Source organism: Pongo pygmaeus, chromosome 15 (genome assembly GCF_028885625.2).
Source record: "Pongo pygmaeus isolate AG05252 chromosome 15, NHGRI_mPonPyg2-v2.0_pri, whole genome shotgun sequence".
In the NCBI taxonomy this organism is placed as follows: Eukaryota; Metazoa; Chordata; class Mammalia; order Primates; family Hominidae; genus Pongo; species Pongo pygmaeus.
Window position 1 is genome coordinate 33,711,399 of NC_072388.2, and position 24,049 is coordinate 33,735,447.

Genomic DNA, 24,049 nt, shown 5'->3' on the forward strand with positions numbered 1-24,049 from the left:
CTTTGGGAGGCCGAGGCGGGCGGATCACGAAGTCAGGAGATCGGAGACCATCCTGGCGAACATGGTGAAACCCCACCTCTCCTAAAAATACAAAAAAAATTAGCCGGGTGTGGTGGCGGGCACCTGTAGTCCCAGCTACTCGGAATGGCGTGAACCCGGGAGATGGAGCTTGCAGTGAGCAGAGAGAGCGCCACCGCACTCCAGCCTGGGCGACAGAGCGAGACTCCGTGTCAAAAAAAAAAAAAAAAAAAGTTGCATTTGCTTGTTTGTTTGGGGCATCCCCAGAGATGAATATTAAAATACTGTGAAGTTTTTAAAAGTCTGACCAAAATGTTTAATGTGGTGACTTTGGGTAGACCTGAGCCTCGGTGAGAACCAAACCCAGACCACACAACTGGAAACTCCTGGAAGTAGACGCGCCTCACTTCCTTTATTTAGCACCGTATGAAACAACAGTAAAGATTTCAGCCGGGCGCGGTGGCTCAAGTCTGTAATCCCAGTACTTTGGGAGGCCGAGGCGGGCGGATCACGAAGTTAGGAGATCGAAACCATCCTGGCTAACACAGTGAAACCCCGTCTCTACTAAAAATACAAAAAATTAGCCTGGCGTGGTGGCGGGCACCTGTAATCCCAGCTACTCGGGAGGCTGAGGCAGGAGAAGGGCGTGAACCCGGCAGGCGGAGCTTGCAGTGAGCCGAGATCACTCTGCTGCACTCCAGGCTGGGCGACAGAGCGAGACTCTGTCTCAAAAAAAAAAAAAAAAAAAAAAAGGTTTCAGAGGAGATGAAGTAGGATATCTGTCTGAGTCCCACAGGATTGTTCAGTTTACTGGGGCCTCCTGAGGTCTCAGATCTTGCATTTTCTGCATTATTATAAAGTTTCCATGAGACAGTATTTCCATTAACATAAAACATCAGAAATTCAAACCATCCTTTGTAATATTTGCCCAATTTTGGTAGTATAGCAACAGATACATAAGGAACATATTGACGATTGACGACCTGAAACACTTTTGTTAATTCCTGTGTGTGCTTGGTAGCTGCCTTTTTTTTTTTTTTTCCTGCCTGGGTTTTGCTCTGTTGCCCTGGCTGGAGTGCAGTGGCACCATCTTGGCTCACTGCAACCTCCACCTCCTGGGCTCAAGCAATCTTCCCGCCTCAGCTGCCCGAGTAGCTGGGACTACAGGTGCGCGCCACCACTCCCAGCTAATTTTTTGTATTTTTGCAGAGATGGGATTTCACTGTGTTGTCCAGGCTGGACTCGAACTCCCGGGCTCAAGCAATCTGCACGCCTCAGACTTCCAAAGTGCTGGGATAACAGGAGTGAGCCAGTGTGCCTGGCCTGGAAGCTGCTTTATCCCCAGGTTAGGAATATAGACCTAGAGCCTGGCTCTGCCATTTACTGGCTGTGTGACCCAGGCTTTCTTTCTTTCTTTTTTTTTTTTTGAGACAGAGTTTCACTCTTGTTGCCCAGGCTGGAGTGCAATGGCACGATCTCCACTCACTGCAACCTCTGCCTTCTGGATTCAAGTGATTCTCCTGCCTCAGTCTCCCAAGTAGCTGGGATTACAGGCACGTACCACCAGGCCCGGCTAATTTTTGTATTTTTAGTAGAGATGGGGTTTCACCATGTTGGTCAGGCTGATCTCGAACTCCTGACCTCTGGTGATCTGCCCGCCTCGGCCTCCCAAAGTGCTAGGATTACAGGCATAAGCCACTGTGTCCAACCTTTATTTATATTATTAAATAAATAAATACATAAACAGGTAGAGACAGAGTCTCACTGCATTGCCCAGGCTGGTCTCAAACTCCTGGGCTCAAGCAATCCTCCGGCCTCAGTCTCCCAAAGTGCTGGGATTACAGGCATGAGCCACCACGCACAGCCAATTTAAAAGTTTTTAAAAAGTTTATCTTGAAGGCCAGTCATAGTGGCTCATACCTGTGATCTCAGTCCTTTCGGAGGCTGAGGTGGGAGGATAGCTTGAGTCCAGGAGTTGGAGACCAGCCATGGCAACATGGCAAAACCCCCTCTCCACAAAGAATACAAAAAATAGCCCTGTGTGGTGGCACACATCTGTAATCCCAGCTACTTGGGAGGCTGAGGTAAGAGGATCACCTGAGCCTGGGAGGTCGAGGCTGTAGTTAGCCGTGATTGTGACACTGCACCTCAGCCTGGGTGACAAAGTGAGACTCTGTCTCAAAAAAATAAGTAAATAAAATAAAATCTTACCTTTAAGTAGCCGACTATTTTTCATATAGGTTATATTTAAGAAATTTTAAAAATATATGAAATGATAGCAATATTAAAGGGGAAATTGTTATTTACTTAAGATTTTCTCTGAAGCATTTTAGTCAACTGCTTGTTAAAGCTTCTCATATTACAGTATGGGCAGTGGGGACTCGGTCACAGAGAGGGAGCAGCTGCCTCTCCACTCCTCCCAGTTCCGATGCTTAGTCAGGGGCCAACCTGCACACCGCAGCAATCTCCTACCACAGGTAAAAATAAGCTCATTTTAAAACCAGGTTTCCGGCTGGTGCGGTAGCTCACACTTTGTAATCCCAGCATTTTGGGAGGCTGAGGCGGGCGGATCACCCGAGGTAGGGAGTTCAAGACCAGCCTGACCAACATGGAGAAATGCCGTCTCTACTAAAAATACAAAATTAGCCAGGCGTGATGGCGCATGCCTGTAGTCCCAGCTACTCAGGATGCTGAGGCAGGAGAATCGCTTGAACCCTGGTGGCAGAGGTTGCGGTGAGCCGAGATCGCGCCATTTGCACTCCAGCCTGGGCAACAAGAGTGAAACTTTGTCTCAAAAAAATAAATAAATAAATAAAACCAGGTTTCCATCCTTCAAGTCCATTTCCTTCAGGATTTTGTTCCTTTCTTGGAGCCCTGATGATTATGCCTTTGGCCTTGTACTGTGTCAGCCATCTCCCTTATTACATTTAGCTGGGTTTTTTTTGCTGTTTTCTTTTTTAAATATATATATATTTATATATATATGTATATACGTATATATATACGTATATACATATATAGTGCGTATATATGTACACACTATATATGTATATATGTATATACATATATATAGTGTGTGTGTATATATATACACATACTCTGTCTCAAAAATAAAAACATATATATACACACACATTATATATATTTATATATGTACATATATATATAATATGTATATACATTTATATATATACATATATGTATGTATTTATATATGTATATATTTATATATACATATATGTATATATTTATATATGTATATATTTATATGTGCATACATTTATATATGTATATATTTATATGTGCATACATTTATATATACATATTATATATGTGTATACATTTATATATACATATTATATATGTGTATACATTTATATATACATATTATATATGTGTATACATTTATATATACATATTATATATGTGTATACATTTATATATACATATTATATATGTGTATACATTTATATATACATATTATATATGTGTATGCATTTATATATACATATTATATATGTGTATGCATTTATATATACATATTATATATGTGTATGCATTTATATATACATATTATATATGTGTATGCATTTATATATACATATTATATATGTAGATACATTTTTATATACACATATTATATATGTAGATACATTTTTATATACACATATTATATATGTAGATACATTTTTATATACACATATATATTATACATATATAATAGTATAATATATATTATATTGTTATATATGTATATATGTATATATAATATGTATTATAATATAATACATATTATATTACATATTATATATGTATATACATTTATGTATACATATTATATATGTATATACATTTATGTATACATATTATACATGTATATACATATATACATATTATACATGTGTATACATTTGTATACACCTATTATACATGTATATACATTTGTATACACCTATTATGCATGTATATACATTTATATACACACCTATTATACATGTATATACATTTATATACACACCTATTATACATGTATATACATTTATATACACACCTATTATACATGTATATACATTTATATACACACCTATTATACATGTATATACATTTATATACACACCTATTATACATGTATATACATTTATATACACACCTATTATACATGTATATACATTTATATACACACCTATTATACATGTATATACATTTATATACGTACCTATTATACATGTATATACATTTATATACGTACCTATTATACATGTATATACATTTATATACGTACCTATTATACATGTATATACATTTATATATGTACCTATTATACATGTATATACGTTTATATATATGTGTGTGTGTGTGTATATGTTTTTATTTTTGAGACAGAGTCTCGCTCTGTTGCCCAGGCTGGAGTGCAGTGGTGTGATCTCAGCTCACTGAAGCCTCCCTCTCCTGGGTTCAAGCGATTCTCCTGCCTCAGCCTCCCGAGTAGCTGGGATTACAGGCATGCACCACCATGCCTGGCTAATTTTTGTATTTTTAGTAGAGATGGGGTTTCACCATGTTGGCCAGGCTGGTCTCAAACTTCTGGCCTCGAGTGATCCGCCTGCCTCAGCCTCCCAAAGTGCTGGGATTACAGGTGTGAGCCACCGTGCCCGGCCTTAATGTATTTTTTTTGTAGAGATGGGCTCTCCCTATATTGCCCAGGCTGGTCTTGACCTCCTGGGCTCAAATGATCCTCCTGCCTCAGCTTCTCAAAGTGTTGGGATTATAGGCATGAGCCCCCGCACCTGGTCACACTTACCTGGATTGCTGGCCAGTTTGTGGGCCTTGGCCCTATTTTCATGTCAGTGTTCGGGGTCCAGTCCTACTTTTCAATGACTCAGATTGGCTGATGCTGGGTCATGCTTCCTGCCCCCTGTGGAAAGGGTGCCTGCCACAGTCACTTGGGGCATGGGATAAGATAATATAGTACTGGCAGGTAAATAGCTAACTGGAATATGAGCTCTGGACCTGTCTCTCCCACCCCCACTCCGCACTGGCTTTCATCCCACCACGCCTTTCCATGTATTTGTCTGTCTCCCTCTCCACCTAAGCAAGGAGCTCTTAGGGCAGAGGCCATGGCTTATTCCTCTTCGAGTCTCCAGCCCTTGGCAGGAGGCCTGGAGAATAGTTCTTTTTGATACAAATGAAGGAATGGGATGGAGAGTCGTACTTCTCTAGGAGGGAAACACAGGTGAGGTCCAGTTTCAGTTTCTGTAATGCTCTCTTTCAATGGGGAAACAGCCTAGGATATTCTTGTCCAGGCACCAGAGGTTGGGGAATGTTTCTTGGGCATGTTTCCGACTGGAGTTCCACAACTCAGACTTTTCTTGCCAAATGAAATTTCAGCTACACTTAAGGCAAGTTAATGAAAATATTGGCAGAAAGTTGGGGGTGGGGGAATGGGTGGGTGCGGGGGTGGGAAGACGGGGGGGAAGGAAGACCCATCTGACAGACTTAATTCTGTCACCACTTAATCACTTCCAGTAGCAATTGAACTTTCCATGCAAATCCACCCAAGCTTCCAGCCTTCTGAATTTCCAGGCCCCAGGGGAAGGTCTTCAGATTGCTCAGACTAGTTTGTTCCCTCTTTAAAGAAAAATCCTTACTTTCTGGAAGGACTTGGTACACGTGGCCTCTACAGGAAACGTATCCTGATGGATAAGGCAGGCAGAAGGAATCAAGGAACTGAATTCAAGGAAGTTGCTGATGTGATGTATTATTTCCCCCTCATATCACTTCCCCTTTCTCTAGGCACTCTTAGTCCTACCTGTCCCCACACGATCTGTAACTTCTTGGAGGAAATCAAAGTGCATTAAAGAAGGCTCTCCATCTCCTGGCCTGTTTGCTTTGAGATCTTTTGCTCTTGTTTGCTTAGGAATTTGAAGATTTTCTACAGATTAGAATGTTTCCCTTCTAAAATTTTCCTTTAGGGAACTCCAGGCTCCAGTCACCCAACCAACAGGCAGGACAGAAAGATAATAAATTTAAAACAAAAAGAAAAAAGCAGGGAGGGCTGGGTGTGGTGGGTCACACCTGTAATCCCAGGACTGTGGGAGGCCGAGGTGGGTGGATCACTTGAGGTCAGGAGTTCGAGACCAGCCTGGCCAACACGGGGAAACCCCATCTCTACTAAAAATATAAAAATTGGCCGGGTGTAGTGGTGTGCACCTGTAGTCCCAGCTACTCAGGAGGCTGAGGCAGGAGAATTGCTTGAACCCAGGAGGCAGAGGTTACAGTGAGCCGAGATCGTGCCACTGCACTCCAGCCTGAGCAAGAGAGTGAGACCCTATCACAAATTAAAAAAAAAAAAAAAAAAAAAATGGGGGGATGAGAAATGGGAAGAAGAGCTAGAGAGTAAGGAACCGGGGCAGCCTTCAGTGCTTAACTGGGCCCAGCTACCTTGAGATTTATGCAGATGACAGAACCTTTTCCACAGTTTAGGACCTAGAAAGAAGAAAAGCTGAAGCCTAGAAAGGTGGGAGACTGGGCCCAAGTGGGTGAGAAGGGGCCCACCCTTGCTTGACCATGGAGGGTGACGCCCCATGCAAGAGCTGGGTGCTAAGGAGGCTGGGGATGAGGGGATGGCACACAGCTTTGTCCTGTTACTACAACCTAGCACAGAACTAGAGACAGTGTATGGGTGAATTGGCACAAATTTAACCCCTTTACAGAGGGAAGAAGAGTCACATTTGACTGAGTAGAAAGTACTAAGGGCATCGTTCCAAAATTGGGGAGCCAAGTTTCCAACCTTTGTTCTTTTGAGAATGAGGTGGGGATATCACCCCACTCCCATCTTACCTCTCCCACTTAGCTGAGAGCTGAACCTAACTGACCTAATTCCTGTGGTAGGTCATTTAACACCTGTGTTGAGGTACTTGGGGATGGACAAGGAATTTCAGTGAAGAACCCGGGCACTTTGACAGAGAATAAGACTGGTAGAGGGACCACCAGTGCTGGGTTCCAGATGGACTAAGGCTACAGAAATGGGGCAGAGCTGGGCGCAGTGACTCACGCCTGAAATCCCAGCACTTTGGGAGGCTGAGGTGGGCGGATCACCTGAGGTCAGGAGTTCAAGACCAGCCTGGGCAACATGGTGAATCCCTGTCTCTACTAAAAATACAAAAATTAGCCAGGCGTGGTGGCAGGCACCTGTAATCCCAGCTACTTGGGAGGCTGAGGCAGGGAGAATCGTTTGAACCCGGGAAGTAGAGGTTGCAGTGAGCCAAGATCGCACCACTGCACTCCAGCCTGGGCGACAGAGCAAGACTCCATCTCAAAAAAAAAAAATAAATAAAAAATAAAAAATAATTGGGGCAGAACTGGCTTTAACCAGTCTGTAGTAACACTCCTTATATGTGGAAAACCACTAAATATTGGCTCCTTTTTGGTCCAAGGTGACCATATTCTTTTGACATAGTTTGTGGATCAGGAAAGGGATAATGTAATAATTTTTTCTTAGGTATAAGTCAAAGACATGAATTGCATTTATACACTACTCTGCATTTTCTAGAATGCAGTAACTTTACTTTTTCCTTAAAAATGTTTTGGCTCGGTGTGGTGGCTCAGACCTGTAATCCCAGTGCTTTGGGAGGCCATAGTGGGTGGATCTCTTGAGCCCAGGAGTTCGAGACCAGCCTGGGCAACATAGAGAAACCCTGTCTCTACAAATAAAATTAGTCAGGCATGGTGGTGCATGCTTGTAGTCCCAGCTACTCAGGAGGCTGAGTTGGGAGGATCGCTTGAGCCCAGGAGTTTGAGGCTGCAGTGAGCTGTGATTGCACCATTGCACCCCAGCCTGGGCAACAGAGTGAGACTCTATCTCAAAAAAATTTTTTTAATAAAAATGTTTACAGAGTACAAATGCAGATTTTTTATATTGTATAGCGGTAAAGTCTGGGCTTTTAGTATACCCATCTTTATTCTTCTCTCTACCTAGGCAAGAGAGCCATTTTAGGGATGAAAACTCAAGATAGAGCATCTAAGCCAAGTTTCACATTACTGATTTCTTGTGACATTTGCTTCTGTAGAATCATTCAGTACAATCAGTAGACTGAACTGATAAGACCCTTCAAGCCTTTATTACTTTTCTACTACAGCCAATAACACATAGATTTAAGAGATGGAATGCTCTTAAAAGATGTTTAACTACCCCAAAACAAGCGCGTATGAAATATGTTAACCACCTACTTCTCCTGCAAGGTGACCCTGGACAGGACATTCTCTGAACTTGTTTCTCCTGGTATGACAAAGAACATTGTGTAACAGCTTGTTTTTCTTTAGCACTACATGCCTGCCACTCTGCTATGCATTTTACATGGATTGTCTTACGTAATTTTCACAACACCCCAGCTAATAAATGAGAAAACTGAGGCTCAGAGGTGAGCATCTGCTAACAAATGTCAGTGCAGTCCCATTTCTGAGCCGATGTCCTTAGGAACCTCCTGTATTAGTGAGATCTTTCCCAGCTCTATATGAATTCAGCATATTCTTCTTGGCCAAAATAATTTTCTCAACTGGCAATTAGGGTCCAGGAATCAAGGGGATGACAGAATGACAATGGAGAGGTCTCCAACCACAGGCCAAGCAGCACGCTTCCACCCCAAGCCTGAGACTGGTATTTCCTATAACCTTGCAACACCCTCCCTCCCACACACTGGGCCCAGGGTGCCTGCAAAGCTTTGCTGGAGGCTGGGTGTCAGGTGTGAGAAGCTGCTGGGAGTTCCCTCCTCCCTCACAATGCTCCACCTCCACCTCTGCCGGAGGATGGAACTTCAGAACAGGAGGCCCATGGCAGCCTGAAGAAAATGATCAGGATAACTCATTTGTAAAAATCTGTTTAATAAATATACATCATAAAAGTACCAAAATAATTACCAACAATACACTATGTACACCATTTACAGGAGGGTAACACAAACCTTGACAGATAGTAACTTTTCACCCCACATCACTAAAAGGCTTAACACTCCTGGCTGATACCACTGGGGTCAGTCACTCGAAGCATAATAAATATAAAATGTGGTCCTTCCACGAAATTTTTGATAACCTTCTCCAAAAACCCCACAAAGGTGAGGTTTAAAAGAAGTTTTCTTGGAATTTCAATGATCTTTCTCGTCCCCTACAAAAAGTTCACAAAAGCAACAAAATGAGGGCTGATCCTACCACAATAAAACGTTTTGGGCCAGGCAGTGTGCAGTGTGGATATAAGTACACCCTTTCAATTTTTTCTTCTTTTTTCTTTTTTTAGAAAAATAAAACTTTTTTTTGTACAAATATACAAGTCCATGTTCTTTCAGCCCCTTTGCGCTCATAACGTCAGACGCTGGCCTCCAAACACACAGTCATCATAGGGCAGCTGAAAACAAGGGGAAAAAAGACACGTTAAGCTTCCGGAGCTCTGCCAAGCTACTGGGATGGGGAGGCCACTACCAGAAATAACTCTTGGACTCCATTCTCCATAGCCCAAATATAATGAACTTTACAGGCTGAGGAAGTTTGCCTTTAATGCTTCTCTTTAAAAAAAGAGTAAGCTATTAAAAAAAAGGGGGGCAGGTACATTCTTGGGATACTGGTTATGCACAGAAATTTGAGACTCATTATGTAGATACCCCTCTGATAAGGAGCAGCTCTACGGGCCTGGGAGGGTGAAGGGAATGGCACCTCATTAGTTAGAGCGCCTAAGGAGTTCACAGACTCACCTCGTCCTCCGTGAACTCCGTGAACTCTGACTCTGTGTCATAGCTCTCCTCATCCTCACTCTCTGGCAGCATCTGAAGGTTTTCTAGTGTCAGCTGGCCCAGCTGCTGCTGTATCCGGGTGCTTGGGCGGCCCCAGGTGAGCTGGTAGGGAGAATAGCCCTGGTAGGTAACTCTGTTGACATCAGCCCCACACTTCAACAGGAGCGACACCAGGTCAGGATTCTGCAGGTCCACTGCGAGGTGAAGGGCAGTCCGGCCATTACAGGGCTCCTGAAACCAAAAGGAATTTGAGATGCTTATGGTTGCGTTTGGAATTTCTGCTCACAACATGAGCACGAGGAACCTGACTCAGTGCGTCAGAGGCAGGAAGCACCAACCTGAGCATTGACATCCGCACCCAAGGACACCAAAAGCTCCACGATGCCCAGGTAGCCATGGATAGAGGCTAAGTGTAGACACGTGTGGCCTGGAAGAACAAAAGGAAAAAAGTATAACCACCTGTTTCAACCCTCACTCCTTTCACCTATTCTTTTATACGACATAAATTCTTCTGAATTTTAAGAACCCACAGTCTGGGTTCTGAAAGAACTTTATAAAGGCATCCAACAGGCACTTTGCACCCATATTTTCTCAACCTTCCAAATGTTGGGAGTTTAAACTCTTGCGTGGACTCCTTAAGTTGGCCCACCTGCCCCTTCTCCACGTCACCTGCCCTCCGAGGGGGTGGGGCAGGGCAGGGAGGCAGACATACCATTGTAGTTGGTAGCCTTCAGGATGGAGTGGAGGTGCTGGGTGGTGCAGGACTGAGTCAGGACTCCCACACTGGCCAGGCAGCCCTGCTCACAGGCAAGGTGTAGGGGGGTATTTCCTCGAAAGTCTCGGAGCTCAGGATCACAGCCAGCTCCCAGAAGCGCCTCAGCAATTTCTGGCTGGTTGGTGATCACAGCCAAGTGGAGTGGAGTCTACGAATGCAAGAGAGACCAGAGAAAGTAAGCCATGGACCAAACCCACACCCCGAGTTCCCCTCAACCCGTGTCTCCTGGTTGGGTGCTGCTCCTCCTAGATAGGGGGGTGGGGAGGGCTGGCAAATAGCAGAGGCTCCAGGTGGGTCATAAAGACCTCACCAAATCAGTGGAATTTCCTTCACTCTCTAGGATGTGGGCTGATGTGAAGTAAAAGGTGAGGGTGAATAGTGCTCAGTGGCCCTGAATTCAGAAAGGATCTGGGGTGACTCTGCTACATCAGCTACGTCCCAGGGTCAGAGAGAGCCCGGGCCAGCAAGCGGCGCACCTGCTGCAGGTTGTTCTGGAAGTTGAGGAAGGCCAGGTCTCCCTTCACCTGGCGGATCACTTCCATGGTCAGTGCCTTTTCTTCATGGATGATGGCCAAGTGCAGGAACCTGTGGGGAAGAGAGGGAAAAACCCCAGGGGTGGTGAGTGCACCGCGTGGGGCCCAGGGAGGCGCGGGCTGCGGGGGATTGCGCAAGGCCGGGGTTTCTGGAGGCCGAGGCCGCGGTGTTTTCCGCGAGGTTATTATGAGCTGAGTGTTCCTGGCAGGCGCCCAGGGACTTTCCGCCCCTCCTCCCCCCGCGGCCCCGGCGGGCGCCGGCCAGACCGCCCCGCCCTCCCGCCAGCTCGGAACGCCCTGTACTTCCCCTCCCGGCTGCTCGGCGCCCGCCAGCGGCCAGAAACTCCCGCCCCGCCTTATGCAACAGGGGACTTCGCGTCCCCGCTGCCGCCCCGCCCCCGGCCTAGAGGACGGGTCTGGGGGGAGGGGGCGTGTGGCGACGCTGCCATCCACCAGGGCCCAGCCGCCGCCCCTCCGAGTCGGTGTCCGGCGCGGCCCTGCAGCCCTGTAGCGTTCGGGGCAATGCAGGAGCCCCGGGGCGCCGCGGCGCCCGCCCAGCTGCATCGCTGGTCCCCCGGCTAGGGCTCCAGGCCCGGCGCCTCCCACCCCCTGGCCGCGCGCGTCCCGCCCTCCCGACGACCCCCAGCCCCGGGCCTGCGCCACTTACGAGTCCCCGTCCTCGGTGAGCTGCTGCTTCCAGGGCTCCGCGCCGCGCGGCACCTCCTGCGGCTCGAGGCGGATCTCCTGCAGCTCCTTGACCATCTGCTCGTACTCCTCGTCCTTCATGGAGTCCAGGCCGCTGTCGTGGCGGTCGTCCAGTAGCCGCTCCTTCTTCAGCCCGTCGCGGGGGCCCTCCATGGCCCACTCCTGGGGGCGCTCGGCCGCCTGGAACATGGCGCGGGCGAGCTGCGGGCGCTGCTGCGGGTGCGCTGGGCCGCGGGCTGCGCGCTGCTTCCTCGCTGAGGCGCTGGCGGGCGGGACGGCGGCACGGACTGGTGTGGGCTCTGCAGCGCCGCCGCGGCGCCCTATAAACGCTGGCTGGGGATTTCTCTGGGGCGGGGTCAGGCTCGGGGAATTTCCAAGCCAGTCAGACCAGAAAAAGAGAACTGGCTTCGTCCTCTGCTGGGGGAAAAAGAAGCCTAAACCCTGAGCTGGGGTTCATCGGAGAAACTCCCTGCGATGAGCCACTGGGGTCACGGACAGGGAACTTTTTGATGAGCGCCGAGTGGCTGGAAAGTCCTTCCGACCAGGCCCCCTCCCCCCGGTACTTCCCTGCAGCCTGCACCCTGTAATCCTGTCCCTCTGCAAGTGAACCTTCTTTCCCTGGGGTTTCCCACGATCGATTTGAATTGGGGTCGTCGGCTGCTGAGATCCCAAGGACGCCGACCTGATGGGCGGTCCCTCTTTGGGGTTTGCCAACCTGCCGGTCCTTTCCGTTTTTTGATCTTTTGAAAACGCAAGAGTGGAAATGATGGCTGGGCGTAGGGATTTGCTTTCCCCAGACTTCTAAGGGGAAGGACGCATTGTGGTTAGGGGGCTGCAGGCCGCGCCGGTGTTTCTGCCAATACCAGGCTCTTTGCAGCATAGGAACTTTTAGCTTCGCCCCCTCCCACCCCCTCCCCACGCACCCCCGCCAGGTAGAAGTTGTGAAAGCTTTGGAGGAGTGAAAAGCCTAAATCCTTGGAGAACTCTCAAATCACTTCCTAGGGATGAACAGCCCTGTTGACTGGGGGAGGGGCAAACTCTCGTGTATGGGGAAACTGCTGAATAGGACCATGATTTTTTGTTGTTGTTGTTTCCCAAGTAAAGCAAAGTGTTAATCTTTGTAGTGGTGGTTGTGGATACCTTGCAATAACAGAATACCTATTGTGTTCATAAGTAGCTGTTCGTTTATGCTATCTGACCTACATTGTGCTGCCGCAGAGAATGGATCCTGAGCCTACTTCTGGGCACCCAAACTGAGCAATTCGAGGAGCACTTAGAGAAGGAGGCTGAAGAATGAGTTTAGTTAGTGCCTTAACCGCGATTGGACCTTAAGGACCGCTAAGAAAGTAGTTGCCAGGCATCCTGCAGGAGGCTCAAGGCAGTCCCATCCTGCCCGCCCCTCCTTGCTCCCTTGTCCTGGGGGACAGTAGCAGTTGGACCCATTCATGCCACCCGGGTAGAAAGGGGTTTCGGCTCACTATGCTCTTGTTTCACCTGCAGAAATATAATTTATGCTCTCCACTCCGCCTCCACCTCCAAGCCTGCAAGCCATGGACTGATTCATCTACTTGGTAGAACTGGTACAGGCAAAATAAAGCCAACTTCGGTCAGAGCTGTTTAGAATTAGTGCCAGGAGGCCTCTGTAGTTCTGCAGAGATTTCTGGTGATTATTGCAATCATCTTTACCTTGACTGGCCTTGTACTAACCAATCATTCCCCTCTCTTCAAATCTCCACCCCTCCCCTAATATTAGAATGTAAGAAATCTGACTCGATAGAGAGAGACCAAGTATGAAGGGAAAAAAATTAAAATCAGATAGAACCTCCAGGGTAGTAACGATCACATGTTACAATGAAAACTTCCCAGGGATAGACACCATTGTCTCTTATGTCAGGCTTATGATATGCAAATCTACAATGATTGAGGCAAGGTGAAACAGTGACTGCAATGGGACATCTCAGTTCCAGGTTCTGTCTTTACTTGACTGCACATTAGTTGGAGAGGTCAGTTAACTTTTTTGTGGTATACTTAACTTTTATAATAAGATTAGATTGAATGTTACTTAAGGTCTTTTCTAGCTTAAAAGTCATATTACTTGTCTACAAATGGCATGCCTAACTCTCCTTTGTAAGGGTGACCGTGGCTCTTGGAAATGTCAGGGTATAAATTTTTGAAAGAATTCCAGCGCCTTATGTGCCACATTGTTCTCAGAACTAATCTTGTAAGATAGATATTGTTCCTACTTCCCTAAAAAGAAACTGAAATGCATAGAAATTTACCCAGGAAGCCCTTGGCAGTATATTAATCATTTGGCCAAAGCAGTCTTAGTATTAACACTTTTGAAAACACGCTGTGAAAATCAGACTGACTACACTATAATTTGGAATATACTCAAACCTATTTTCTACTCCAACTGTTAGGGAAAATAAAGGGTGGGTGTCCCCCGACCCCCATCTGAGGATAGTCACTTCTTTTAAACATGTACAGAAACATCAAACTCTAAATGTCCCAATTATAGAGGATACATCAGAAGAAGATATTTGGCTTCAGGTATAAAAATGGTTATAAAAAATAAAAATATCTGAGGAATAAGTTTTTTTTGCACCACCTTCTGTGGTTTTATATTTCTGGTAGATCCTTCAGGATCTTGGTGTTTATTCCTGATTGTTTTGTGTGACACCTAGTGGTACGAGTAAGGCACAGGCGTTCCTTGATTTGTCATAGTGCCTTTTGAAAAAATTGGGAGGTGCTGAGCCTTGATGACTTGTCCCTACAGTGGAGATTCCCAAGGAGGTACCTTTTGTTTTCCGCAACTCTGGGAAACAGTTTTGAATAATGTGATCCAACAGGTTTTCTCCCCATCATCTATAGCGCTATATGGTTTAAGTCAACAAACATTACAACGTGGGTGAAAAAGAATATACACTTGGAAATTAGAACCATGAGCAGACTGGGCAGAAGACAACAAGAGGGTCTGGTTTTGATTTAGAAAGACCTTTATGGGCCGGGAGTTGTGGCTCACTGCTGTAATTTCAGCACTTTGGGTTGCTGAGGCAGGAGGATTGCTTGCCACCCAGGAGTTGGAGACCAGCCTGGGCAACAAGGCGAAACTCTGTCTCTACAAAAAATATAATTAGCAGAGTATGGTGGCAGGTGCCTGTAGTCCCAGCTACTCCGGAGGCAGAAGTGGGAGAATCGCTTGAGCCTGGGAGGTGGAGTTTGTACTGAGCCATGATGGCACGACTGCACTCCAGCTTGAGCAACAGACTGAGACCCTGTCTCAAAAAAGAAAAAAAAGAAAAAGAAAGACCTTTATGGACCCTTCAGCACTCAGATTTTTCTCCTCCTCATTGTCAAACATTCTAGCTAACCATAACTGTTAAAAAGAATGTTAAAACTGTAGGCTGTGCGCGGTGGCTCACGCCTGTAATCTCAGCACTTTGGGAGGCTGAGGCGGGTGGATCATGAGGTCAGGAGTTCGAGACCAGCCTGGCCAACATGGTGAAACCCCGTCCCTATTAAAGATACAAAAAATTAGTCGGGTGTGGTGGTGCAGATGCTGCTTAGGAGGCTGAGGCAGGAGAGTCACGTGAACCGAGGAGGCAGAGGTTGCAGTGAGCCGAGATCCCGCCATTGCACGCCAGCCTGGGTGACAGGGTGAGACTCCGTCTCAAAAAACAAAACAAAACAAAACAAAAAACTTTAGATAACTCATTTTTAATGTTATTTGGCCTTTTTAATGCATAAGGCAAAATAATAAGTTACACCTCAAAGCTGCTTTGTATTTTGGCCGAGGACGCAGCCGTAGGAAATGACAGGATGGCCAGTGATGCTCCAGGAGCACCCCCATGGGAAAAGGAGCATCACCAGGGCCTGGTTTGGCTGCAGGCACTTCAGGCACTCCTCCTGCATGGAACAAGCACAGTATGGACAAAACCTATTGCCTGAAGTGCCATGGAGAGAGTCTACAAGTTCAGCGAGGTGGCCCAAAATCCTCAGCTTTTCTTGATATCGTGGGCAGGGTGGCCTGTGTTAACTGGCCTGGCCAATTAAAACTAAATTGTTTTGGCTACAGCAAATTCAACTCTGGAATCAGGCTACCCATTGCTCAGTGCAGCTAGGCTGGAAGAAAGATGAGCCATGACAGAGTTCCTGAAGAGCAAGTCAGGTGCACTCCTGACTGGCAGCCCCACTGTGAAATTCTGAATATTCTGCTTTCAGTCTCAGGTTGTCTTTTCTTGCTATAGTGGTAGCAACTGTCTGCATCCTCTTCAGAACATGGAGCCCCCAAGCTATGGATCTTTTCCCATAGAAAAACAAGGCTGGGGGCGGTGGCTGCGGCCTATAATCCCAGCACTTTGGGAGGCTGAGGCGAGCGGATCACCTGAGGTCAGGAGTTCAAGACCAGCCTGGCCAACATGGTGAAACCCTGTCTCTACTCAAAATACAAAAATTAGCCAGGCATGATGGCACATGCCTGTAATCCCAGCTACTCGGGAGGCTGAGGCAGGAGAATCACTTGACTCTGGGAGGTGGAGGTTTCAGTGAGCTGAGATCATGCCATTGCACTCCTGCCTGGGTGGCAGAGAGAGACTCTGTCTCAAATTAAAAAATTGAAAAAAAAAAAAAAAAAAGGAAAAACAGCTGTCAGAACCTTCATTTGTAGTGAAGTGAAAATAAGACTGTCAAATCCTTAATGTGTTTCTTTTGCTACAAATTCTGCAATTTAATGGAGATCAAAGCTTTAAAGGATCTCAAACTCAAATACTTACACATAGGGAGCAGGCAGGTTTCACAGATAAGTGAAGCAGACCATTTGAGTCCGAAAGGAGTGGGATCTCCAACAGCTTAGGTCAGGGTGTGTACTTCCCTCATACTTAGCTCAGACAGCTTTTGTCGTGTAGCACCTTCAGTTCAGTAGTGACCTTCTATTGTTAAAGAAATAAAAAAATTGGCCCAGCTCCGTGGCTCATGCCTGCAATCCCAACACTTTGAGAGGGTGAGGCAGGAGGATCACTTGCGTCTAGGAGTTTGAGATCAGCCTTGGCAACATAGTGAGACCCCATCGCTATAAAAATAAAAATAAAAAAATTAACCAGGTGTGGTATACACCTGTAATCTCACCTACTTGGGAGACGGAGGTGGGAGGATCGCTTGAACCTGGGACGTTGAGGCTACAGTGGGCCATGACTGTGTCACTGAGCTCTAGCCTCGGCAAAAGAGTGAGACCTTGTCTCAAACAAACATAAAAGCATTATGAAGACTAAACACAATGCATTTCTGCATCTTTTGGCTAAACAGAGCCTATAAGCTCCGAGTTTACAACCTCTTTTACAGCCAAGGTATGATGTTTTAATTGTGCCTTGCGGGAGGCACAACCTTCTGCTCTTGGCATCATGGGGTCTCTGCTCCTGTGTAACAGGAGACTGGGACAAAGTGTGTCCATCCATGATACGCAGGGCTGCTCCTGCCAGGCAGGGTTAGAATTAGGGGCTCTAACCTCTGAAAAGTGAATTTTTCCTCCCTCAAACCAAGTATTTATTTGTTTTGTTTGTTTGTTTGTTTTTGAGACAAACCAAGAGTTTTGCTCTTGTTGCCCAGGCTGGAGTGCAATGATGTGATCTTGGCTCACTGCAACCTCTGCCTCCAGGGTTCAAGTGATTCTCCCGCCTCAGCCTCCTGAGTAGCAGGGATTACAGGAGCCCGCCACCGTGCCCAGCTAATTTTTTGTATTTTTAGTAGAGACAGGGTTTCACTGTGTTGACCAGGCTGGTCTCGAACTGTTTACCTCAAGTGTTCTGCCCGCCTCGGCCTCCCAAAGTGCTGGGATTACAGGTGTGAGCCACCACACCTGGCCGTGCCTGGCTAATTTTTTAATTTTTTGTAGAGATGGGTCTCCCTGTGTTGCCCAGGCTGGTTTTGAGCTCCTGGGTCCGAGCGATCCACCCACCTTCACTTTCAAAAGTACTGGGATTACAGGTGTGAGCCACTGCACCCTGCCCCAAAGCAATTTTTAAGCGCTACAGTGTAAAATAAGCGTAATAAGTCCAACAAAGTTCTGATTTTTCTCACAATGACTACTTACGCTGTTTTAAGGAATCAGATGACTTCACTAAACATCTCCTGAGGTGTGCCTGCTCTGCTGGTGCCCTAACTGCATGCCCATCTGGCTCTTGGGTAACCTGCTGCGAGGGAGGGAGGAGGCCTGCACGTGTCACCCGTGGCCAAAATTACTGGCTCTCCCTTTTTGTGGCTTGTTGGTAGTAACCAAGTAATATTTATAGGCGTGTAGCACTGTTCATGGTCTGTTGTGTTCAGGGAGAAGTAGTTGGATCAGGAAGGTGGTAGAGGCTTAAGGCAGTTTCCCCTGCGTGGTGGTGTATTTGCTATTTTGTCTTGGGTGTAAATTCATTCTGAGTTTAGTCAGGGTATGAGGATACTTAGCACTAGGGAACTTCCACACAAGAGCCTGGTACTTGGCAGGGGATGAGACATAAGTGATATGGGGCCCTTGTTCTTTGGCACTGAAATTAGGTGAGGAGCTCATGATCCTTCTCAGAGACGGCCTAAGCTGTATCCACCAACGGAAACCACATGAAGAGGTAGACCCTTTCCCCCCTACAGTCTAAGGTCTTGGGAATCATTTAGGAAAAAGGAAAACAGAATCAGAGCTGCTGAGAGATAGATTCATATTGCAGAGTAAGGATTTAGGAAGCTTGTTCCTGAGCCCTTTCTTGTAAGTGCTAAAATAATGCCTTTCTTAGACTTCCTTTTAGAGCCTCTATTATCTGGAGTAAAACCCCAGAGTGCTTGGATGAGTATTAGAAATTGAGATTTGTCTCTGAGGCTATTAGTGGGGAAGGGTACCACAAAAATATAGTTTCTGAAAGTTTTTATTAGGTTGATTTTTTTTTTTTTTTTGAGACAGGTTCTCACTCTGTCACCCAGGATGGGGTGCAGTGGCACGATTACGGCTCACTGCAGTCTTGACCTCCTGGGCCCAAGCAATCCTCCTGCCTTAGCCTCCCATGCAGCTGGGCTTACAGACACGTGCTACCACACCTAGCTAATTTTTGTATTTTTAGTAGACACGGGATTTCGCCATGTTGGCCAGGCTGGTCTCCAACTCCTGATCTCAGGTGATCCACCTGCCTCAGCTTCCCAAAGTGCTGGGATTATAGACATAAGCCACCACGCCTGGCCTGGCCAGGTTTGTTTGTTTATTTATTTATTTATTTTGACACAGAGTCTCACTCTGTTCCCCAGGGTACAGTGCAGTGGTGTGATCTTGGCTCACTGCAACCTCTGCCTCCTGGTTTCAAGTGATTCTCATGTCTCAGCCTCCCTAGTAACTGGGACTACAGGCGCCTATCACCACGTCTAGCTTATTTTTGTATTATTTGTAGAGATGGGGGGGTTTTGCCATGTTGGCCAGGCTGGTCTTGAACTCCTGACCTCAAGTGATCCATCTACCTTGGCCTCCCAAAATCTGGGATTACAGGCGTGAGCCACTGTGCTCAGCCTATTTTTTTCTTTTCTCTTCTTTTTTTTTTTTTGAGATGTTGTCTCACTCTGTTGCCAAGCTGGAGTGCAGTGGCGTGATCTCGGCTCACTGCAGTCTCCGCCTCCCAGGTTCAAGTGGTTCTCCTGCTTCAGCCTCCTGAGTAGCTGGGATTATAGGCACACGCCACCATTCCCGGCTAATTTTTGTATTTTTAGTAGAGACAAGGTTTCACAAGGTTGGCCAGGATGGTCTCGATCTCCTGACCTCGTGATCTGCTTGGCTCAGCCTCTCAAAGTGTTGAGATTACAGGCGTGAGCCTCTGTGCCTGGCTGCCCGGCCTGTTTTTAAACACTGAAAGCAAATGAGAAACAGAGTGAGAAGGATCACAAATAGGAGCCATGAGCAGAAAAAAAGGAAGAAATTGGCCTGGAACATTTTTTTTTGTTACCAGGTGTCAACTGTCAGAGTCCAGTCCCATGATCGTGACACAGTCCATTTGGATAAGCCACTTAGCTTGGCTTAGGAATATTCGTCATTTCCTATATCCCAGGGCTGTTCATAGGCTAACGTGTAGTAATTATTTGGCAAAAAAACTGATATTTTCAGAAAGTGAAGCAGATTAATGCATCACCAAATCTTTTAAATGCTAATATTTGAAAATTGGGCCAGTTTGGAAGAGTGTGAGAAAAGAGGGAATGGGGTGCCCCTGTACTCATTGATTGAAACTCAAGAGGCTAGGTGGAAATGGGTGAGGTTGACAGCACAGGTATGGGTTTTGCTAGAAATCTAAATGAACATCATGAATAGAGAGCAGAGAAGTACACAGATAACCCAGTCTCGATGTTGGCTCTTCCACCTTTAGGGATCAGGTTCATCTCCAGGTTGCCAAGGCATCAGGAAAGCACCTCACTGGATTTCAGGGCAGGAGGATGGGAGTCACAGGGAAAAGGGAAGAGGCTACACGCAGAGCAGGAGCAGGGGCTATGGGAGTTAGGGAGGGAGCCGAGGGGGAATTTTCCCTTCACAAATGGCAGGGCAGAACACCAACATGAGGAACACAGTATATGCATGGTGCTGTCTGCAGTGACATCTTCTGGCCATTTGTGGAAGAAGTTTTCTCTGAGGCATCACCGATTCTTGAGAAGAGGAATTTAGGAATGTTGAGTTGAGGATGTGCACTGAGACTGGATATGGAGTTGTGATTGTGGTACATCACTTAACACAGTCCCAAAGGAAAGACCCCCACTTTATCTGTGAGCGTCAATTTTCCTTCAGTGACTGTTGCCAGTCAGCTCAGTGCATCCTGCTACTGAAATGATACCCGGACCATCCTCTTCCTTCCATCTTCACTGTCCCCACGGTAGTGCGGGCTGTGTTGTACCACGGTAGCTTCTTGGTACTTTTTGTTATGGTTTTTGTTTTGAGATGGAGTCTTGCTCTGTTGCCCAGGCTGGAGTGCAATGGTGTGATCTCGGCTCACTGCAACCTCTGCCTCCCAGGTTCAAGTGATTCTCCTGCCTCAGCCTCCCCAGTAGCTGGGATTACAGGCACCCGCCAGCACACTCAGCTAATTTTTGTATTTTTAGTAGAAACGGAGTTTCACCATGTTGGCCAGGCTGGGCTCGAACTCCTGAACTCAGGTAACCCACCCTCCTTAGCCTCCCAAAGTGCTGGGATTACAGGCGCAAGCCCGGCAAAAATGAATTATTTTTAAAGTTGAAACATAATATCTTCCTGTGATTAAAAAAAACCAAGCAGTCTAAAAAGATTACAATTATACAATTAAATCTCTCTCTTTTTTTTTTTTTGACTTGTTGCCCAGGCTGGAGTGCAATGGTGCGATCTTGCTTCACTGCAACCTCCGCCTCCTGGGTTCAAGCAATTCTCCTGCTTCAGCCTCCCAAGTAGCTGGGATTACAGGCATGTGCCACCACGCCTGGCTAGTTTTTGTATTTTTAGTAGAGACAGGGTTTTACCATGTTGGTCAGGCTGGTCTCAAGCTCCTGACCTCAGGTGATCCACTCACCTCAGCCTCCCAAAGTGCTGGGATTACAGGCTTGAGCCACTGTGCCCGGCCTAAATCTCTTTTCACTGAGGCTTCTGATATGCATTTTCATTATATCATTTCCTGTAACAGAGCCTCTGTTGACCTTCCATGGCCTGCAGGAAACAGTCTGAATTCCTCAGCTGCATTTAAAGTCCTCCAGAGTCAGACTCTACCCTGCCCAGCCACTCCTCATCACCATTTCGTCCGAGCACCAACACTTTGTGCCAGCTGCTCTGGCCTTCATGCAGGCCTCTCCCTCCCTGTCCTAGGACCACCTTCTTTCAGCTTCCTTGCCAGGACCCACCCTTTCCAAAACTCCTTTTCTGTCTTCCTCTTCTTGCAGCACTCTGCCCTCTTCTAAATCCTTCTAGCTTTTACAGCTTGCCTTGAATATTGGGCCACATATTGTCTTATACTGCTTAGTTATTGCTTGTGTCATATTTTGATCCCTAGTTAAACACCGAATAGTGTTGGGTGGGGCAGGGGCTGCTGGGTGGGGAGGAGATATTCATTTCTTCTGTGTCTCCCTTACCTTGGGCTTCCCTTGCCATTGTTTCAGGCATGAGTATCCCCTTTGCTTCATACCTGTCATAATTTTTCTTGGGCCCTCCTCTTCTGTTAATACCTCACTTTGCATGCAATCGATTTCATTCTTTTCTATCTAGAAATTATCTCAAGAGGCCATTGGGTCCAGCTTCTGCTTTCAGGTGAGTAAAGTGTTATCATTCCCATTTTACAAAGGATGCAGGCACTCTGAAATAAAGGCTATTAGGAGGATGGGGGCACATCAGAGCCACCATATCCCATCCTGTCCTAGAGGAATTGAACGTGAGTAAAAGTGAACAGATTATAAATAGACCTAGATAGTGTCTTCCTTCTCTTCTTTTCTTTTCTGTTGCCTGAGAGTAACCTCTGGGGTGGAGCCCAGGGTAGGGGGGGAAGGTTCCTTTTCAAACCTTCAGTTAAGGAGTTAAGGAGATAGGTGATGTCCTGGAGGCTTGCTTAGTCCAGCTCCCCAGGGCAAGAGATCTAACAGGAAATTGGGGCAGAAGCTCTAGTTTAGAGGAATAGATGAGCATTTGCCTGGAGTATTCCCCATGTTAGAAATGCACTGGAGACATAGAATGGTGGGAAGGAAGCAGAATGAGAATGAGTGTTGTTGGTTGAAAGGCCATCTGACAAAGTGATGCATACTCAGACCTCTCATTGAGGACTGCAAGGCTAACGGCCCATGGACATATGACTGGCTGGCCCAGGTAGGGGTGTGGTGGCCAAGGCCCACCTGCTGCCCTTCTGGGGTGCTCTTTAATGGCTTTCAGAAGCAGAGGTATTTTCAACACCAAAATTTCATAAGCTCAAGATCTTTTTTTTTTTTTTTAATTTATGAAGTGTTTATTGATCATTCTTGGGTGTTTCTCGGAGAGGGGGATGTGGCAGGGTCATAGGATAATAGTGGAGAGAAGGTCAGCAGATTAACACATGAACAAAGGTCTCTGGTTTTCCTAGGCAGAGGTCCCTGTGGCCTTCTGCAGTGTTTGTGCCCCTGGGTACTTGAGATTAGGGAGTGGTGATGACTCTTAAAGAGCATGCTGCCTTCAAGCATCTGTTTAACAAAGCACATCTTGCACCGCCCTTAATCCATTTAACCCTGAGTTGACACAGCACATGTTTCAGAGAGCACGGGGCTGGGGGCAAGGCCATAGATCAACAGCATCCCCAGGCAGAAGAATTTCTCCTAGTCAGAACAAAATGGAGTCTCCTATGCCCACCTCTTTCTACACAGACACAGCAACAATCTGATCTCTCCTTTCTTTTTCCCACACTTCCCCCGCTTCTTTTCAACAAAACCGCCATCGTCCTCATGGCCCGCTCCCGATGGTCGCTGTCTCTTCGGAGCTGTTGGGTACACCTCCCAGACAGGGCGGCCAGGCAGAGGCGCTCCTCACCTCCCAGATGGGGCGGCCGGGCAGAGGCGCTCCTCACCCCCCAGACGGGGCGGCCGGACAGAGGCGCTCCTCACCTCCCAGAGGGGGCGGCCGGGCAGAGGCGCTCCTCACTTCCCAGACCGGGCGGCCGGGCAGAGGCGCTCCTCACCCCCCAGACGGGGCGGCCGGACAGAGGCGCTCCTCACCTCCCAGAGGGGGCGGCCGGGCAGAGGCGCTCCTCACTTCCCAGACCGGGCGGCCGGGCAGAGGCGCTCCTCACTTCCCAGACGGGGCGGCCGGGCAGAGGCGCTCCTCACTTCCCATACGGGGTGGCGGCCGGGCACAGGCGCTCCTCACTTCTCAGATGGGGCAGCCGGGCAGAGGCGCTCCTCACTTCCTCCCAGACGGGGTGGCAGCCAGGCAGAGGCGCTCCTCACTTCCCAGACGGGGCGGCCGGGTAGAGGTGCTCCTCACTTCCTCCCAGACGGAGTGGCGGCTGGGCAGAGGCACTCCTCACCTCCCAGACGGGGCGGCCGGGCAGAGGCGCTCCTCACCTCCCAGATGGGGTGGCCAGGCAGAGGCGCTCCTCACTTCCCATATGGGGTGGCTGCCGGGCAGAGGCGCTCCTCACTTCCCAGATGGGGCAGCCGGGCAGAGGTGCTCCTCACTTCTTCCCAGACGGGGTGGCGGCCAGGCAGAGGCACTCCTCACCTCCCAGACGGGGCGGCCGGGCAGAGGTGCTCCTCACTTCCTCCCAGACGGG

General features: G+C 47.3%; 1 protein-coding gene across 1 annotated transcript; it reads right to left on the bottom strand.

Moving 5' to 3' along the window:
- Positions 1-8,878: 8,878 nt before the first annotated feature.
- Positions 8,879-13,105, bottom strand: NFKBIA (NFKB inhibitor alpha). The gene is made up of 6 exons (XM_054449265.2): positions 11,773-13,105; positions 11,049-11,157; positions 10,510-10,720; positions 10,136-10,224; positions 9,759-10,028; positions 8,879-9,415 (listed from the first exon to the last, which is right to left on the bottom strand). Exons 1-6 carry the CDS (start codon positions 11,997-11,999, stop codon positions 9,368-9,370), a joined length of 954 nt encoding a protein of 317 aa, XP_054305240.1. The 5' UTR covers positions 12,000-13,105; the 3' UTR covers positions 8,879-9,367.
- Between the last annotated feature and the right edge of the window lie 10,944 nt (positions 13,106-24,049).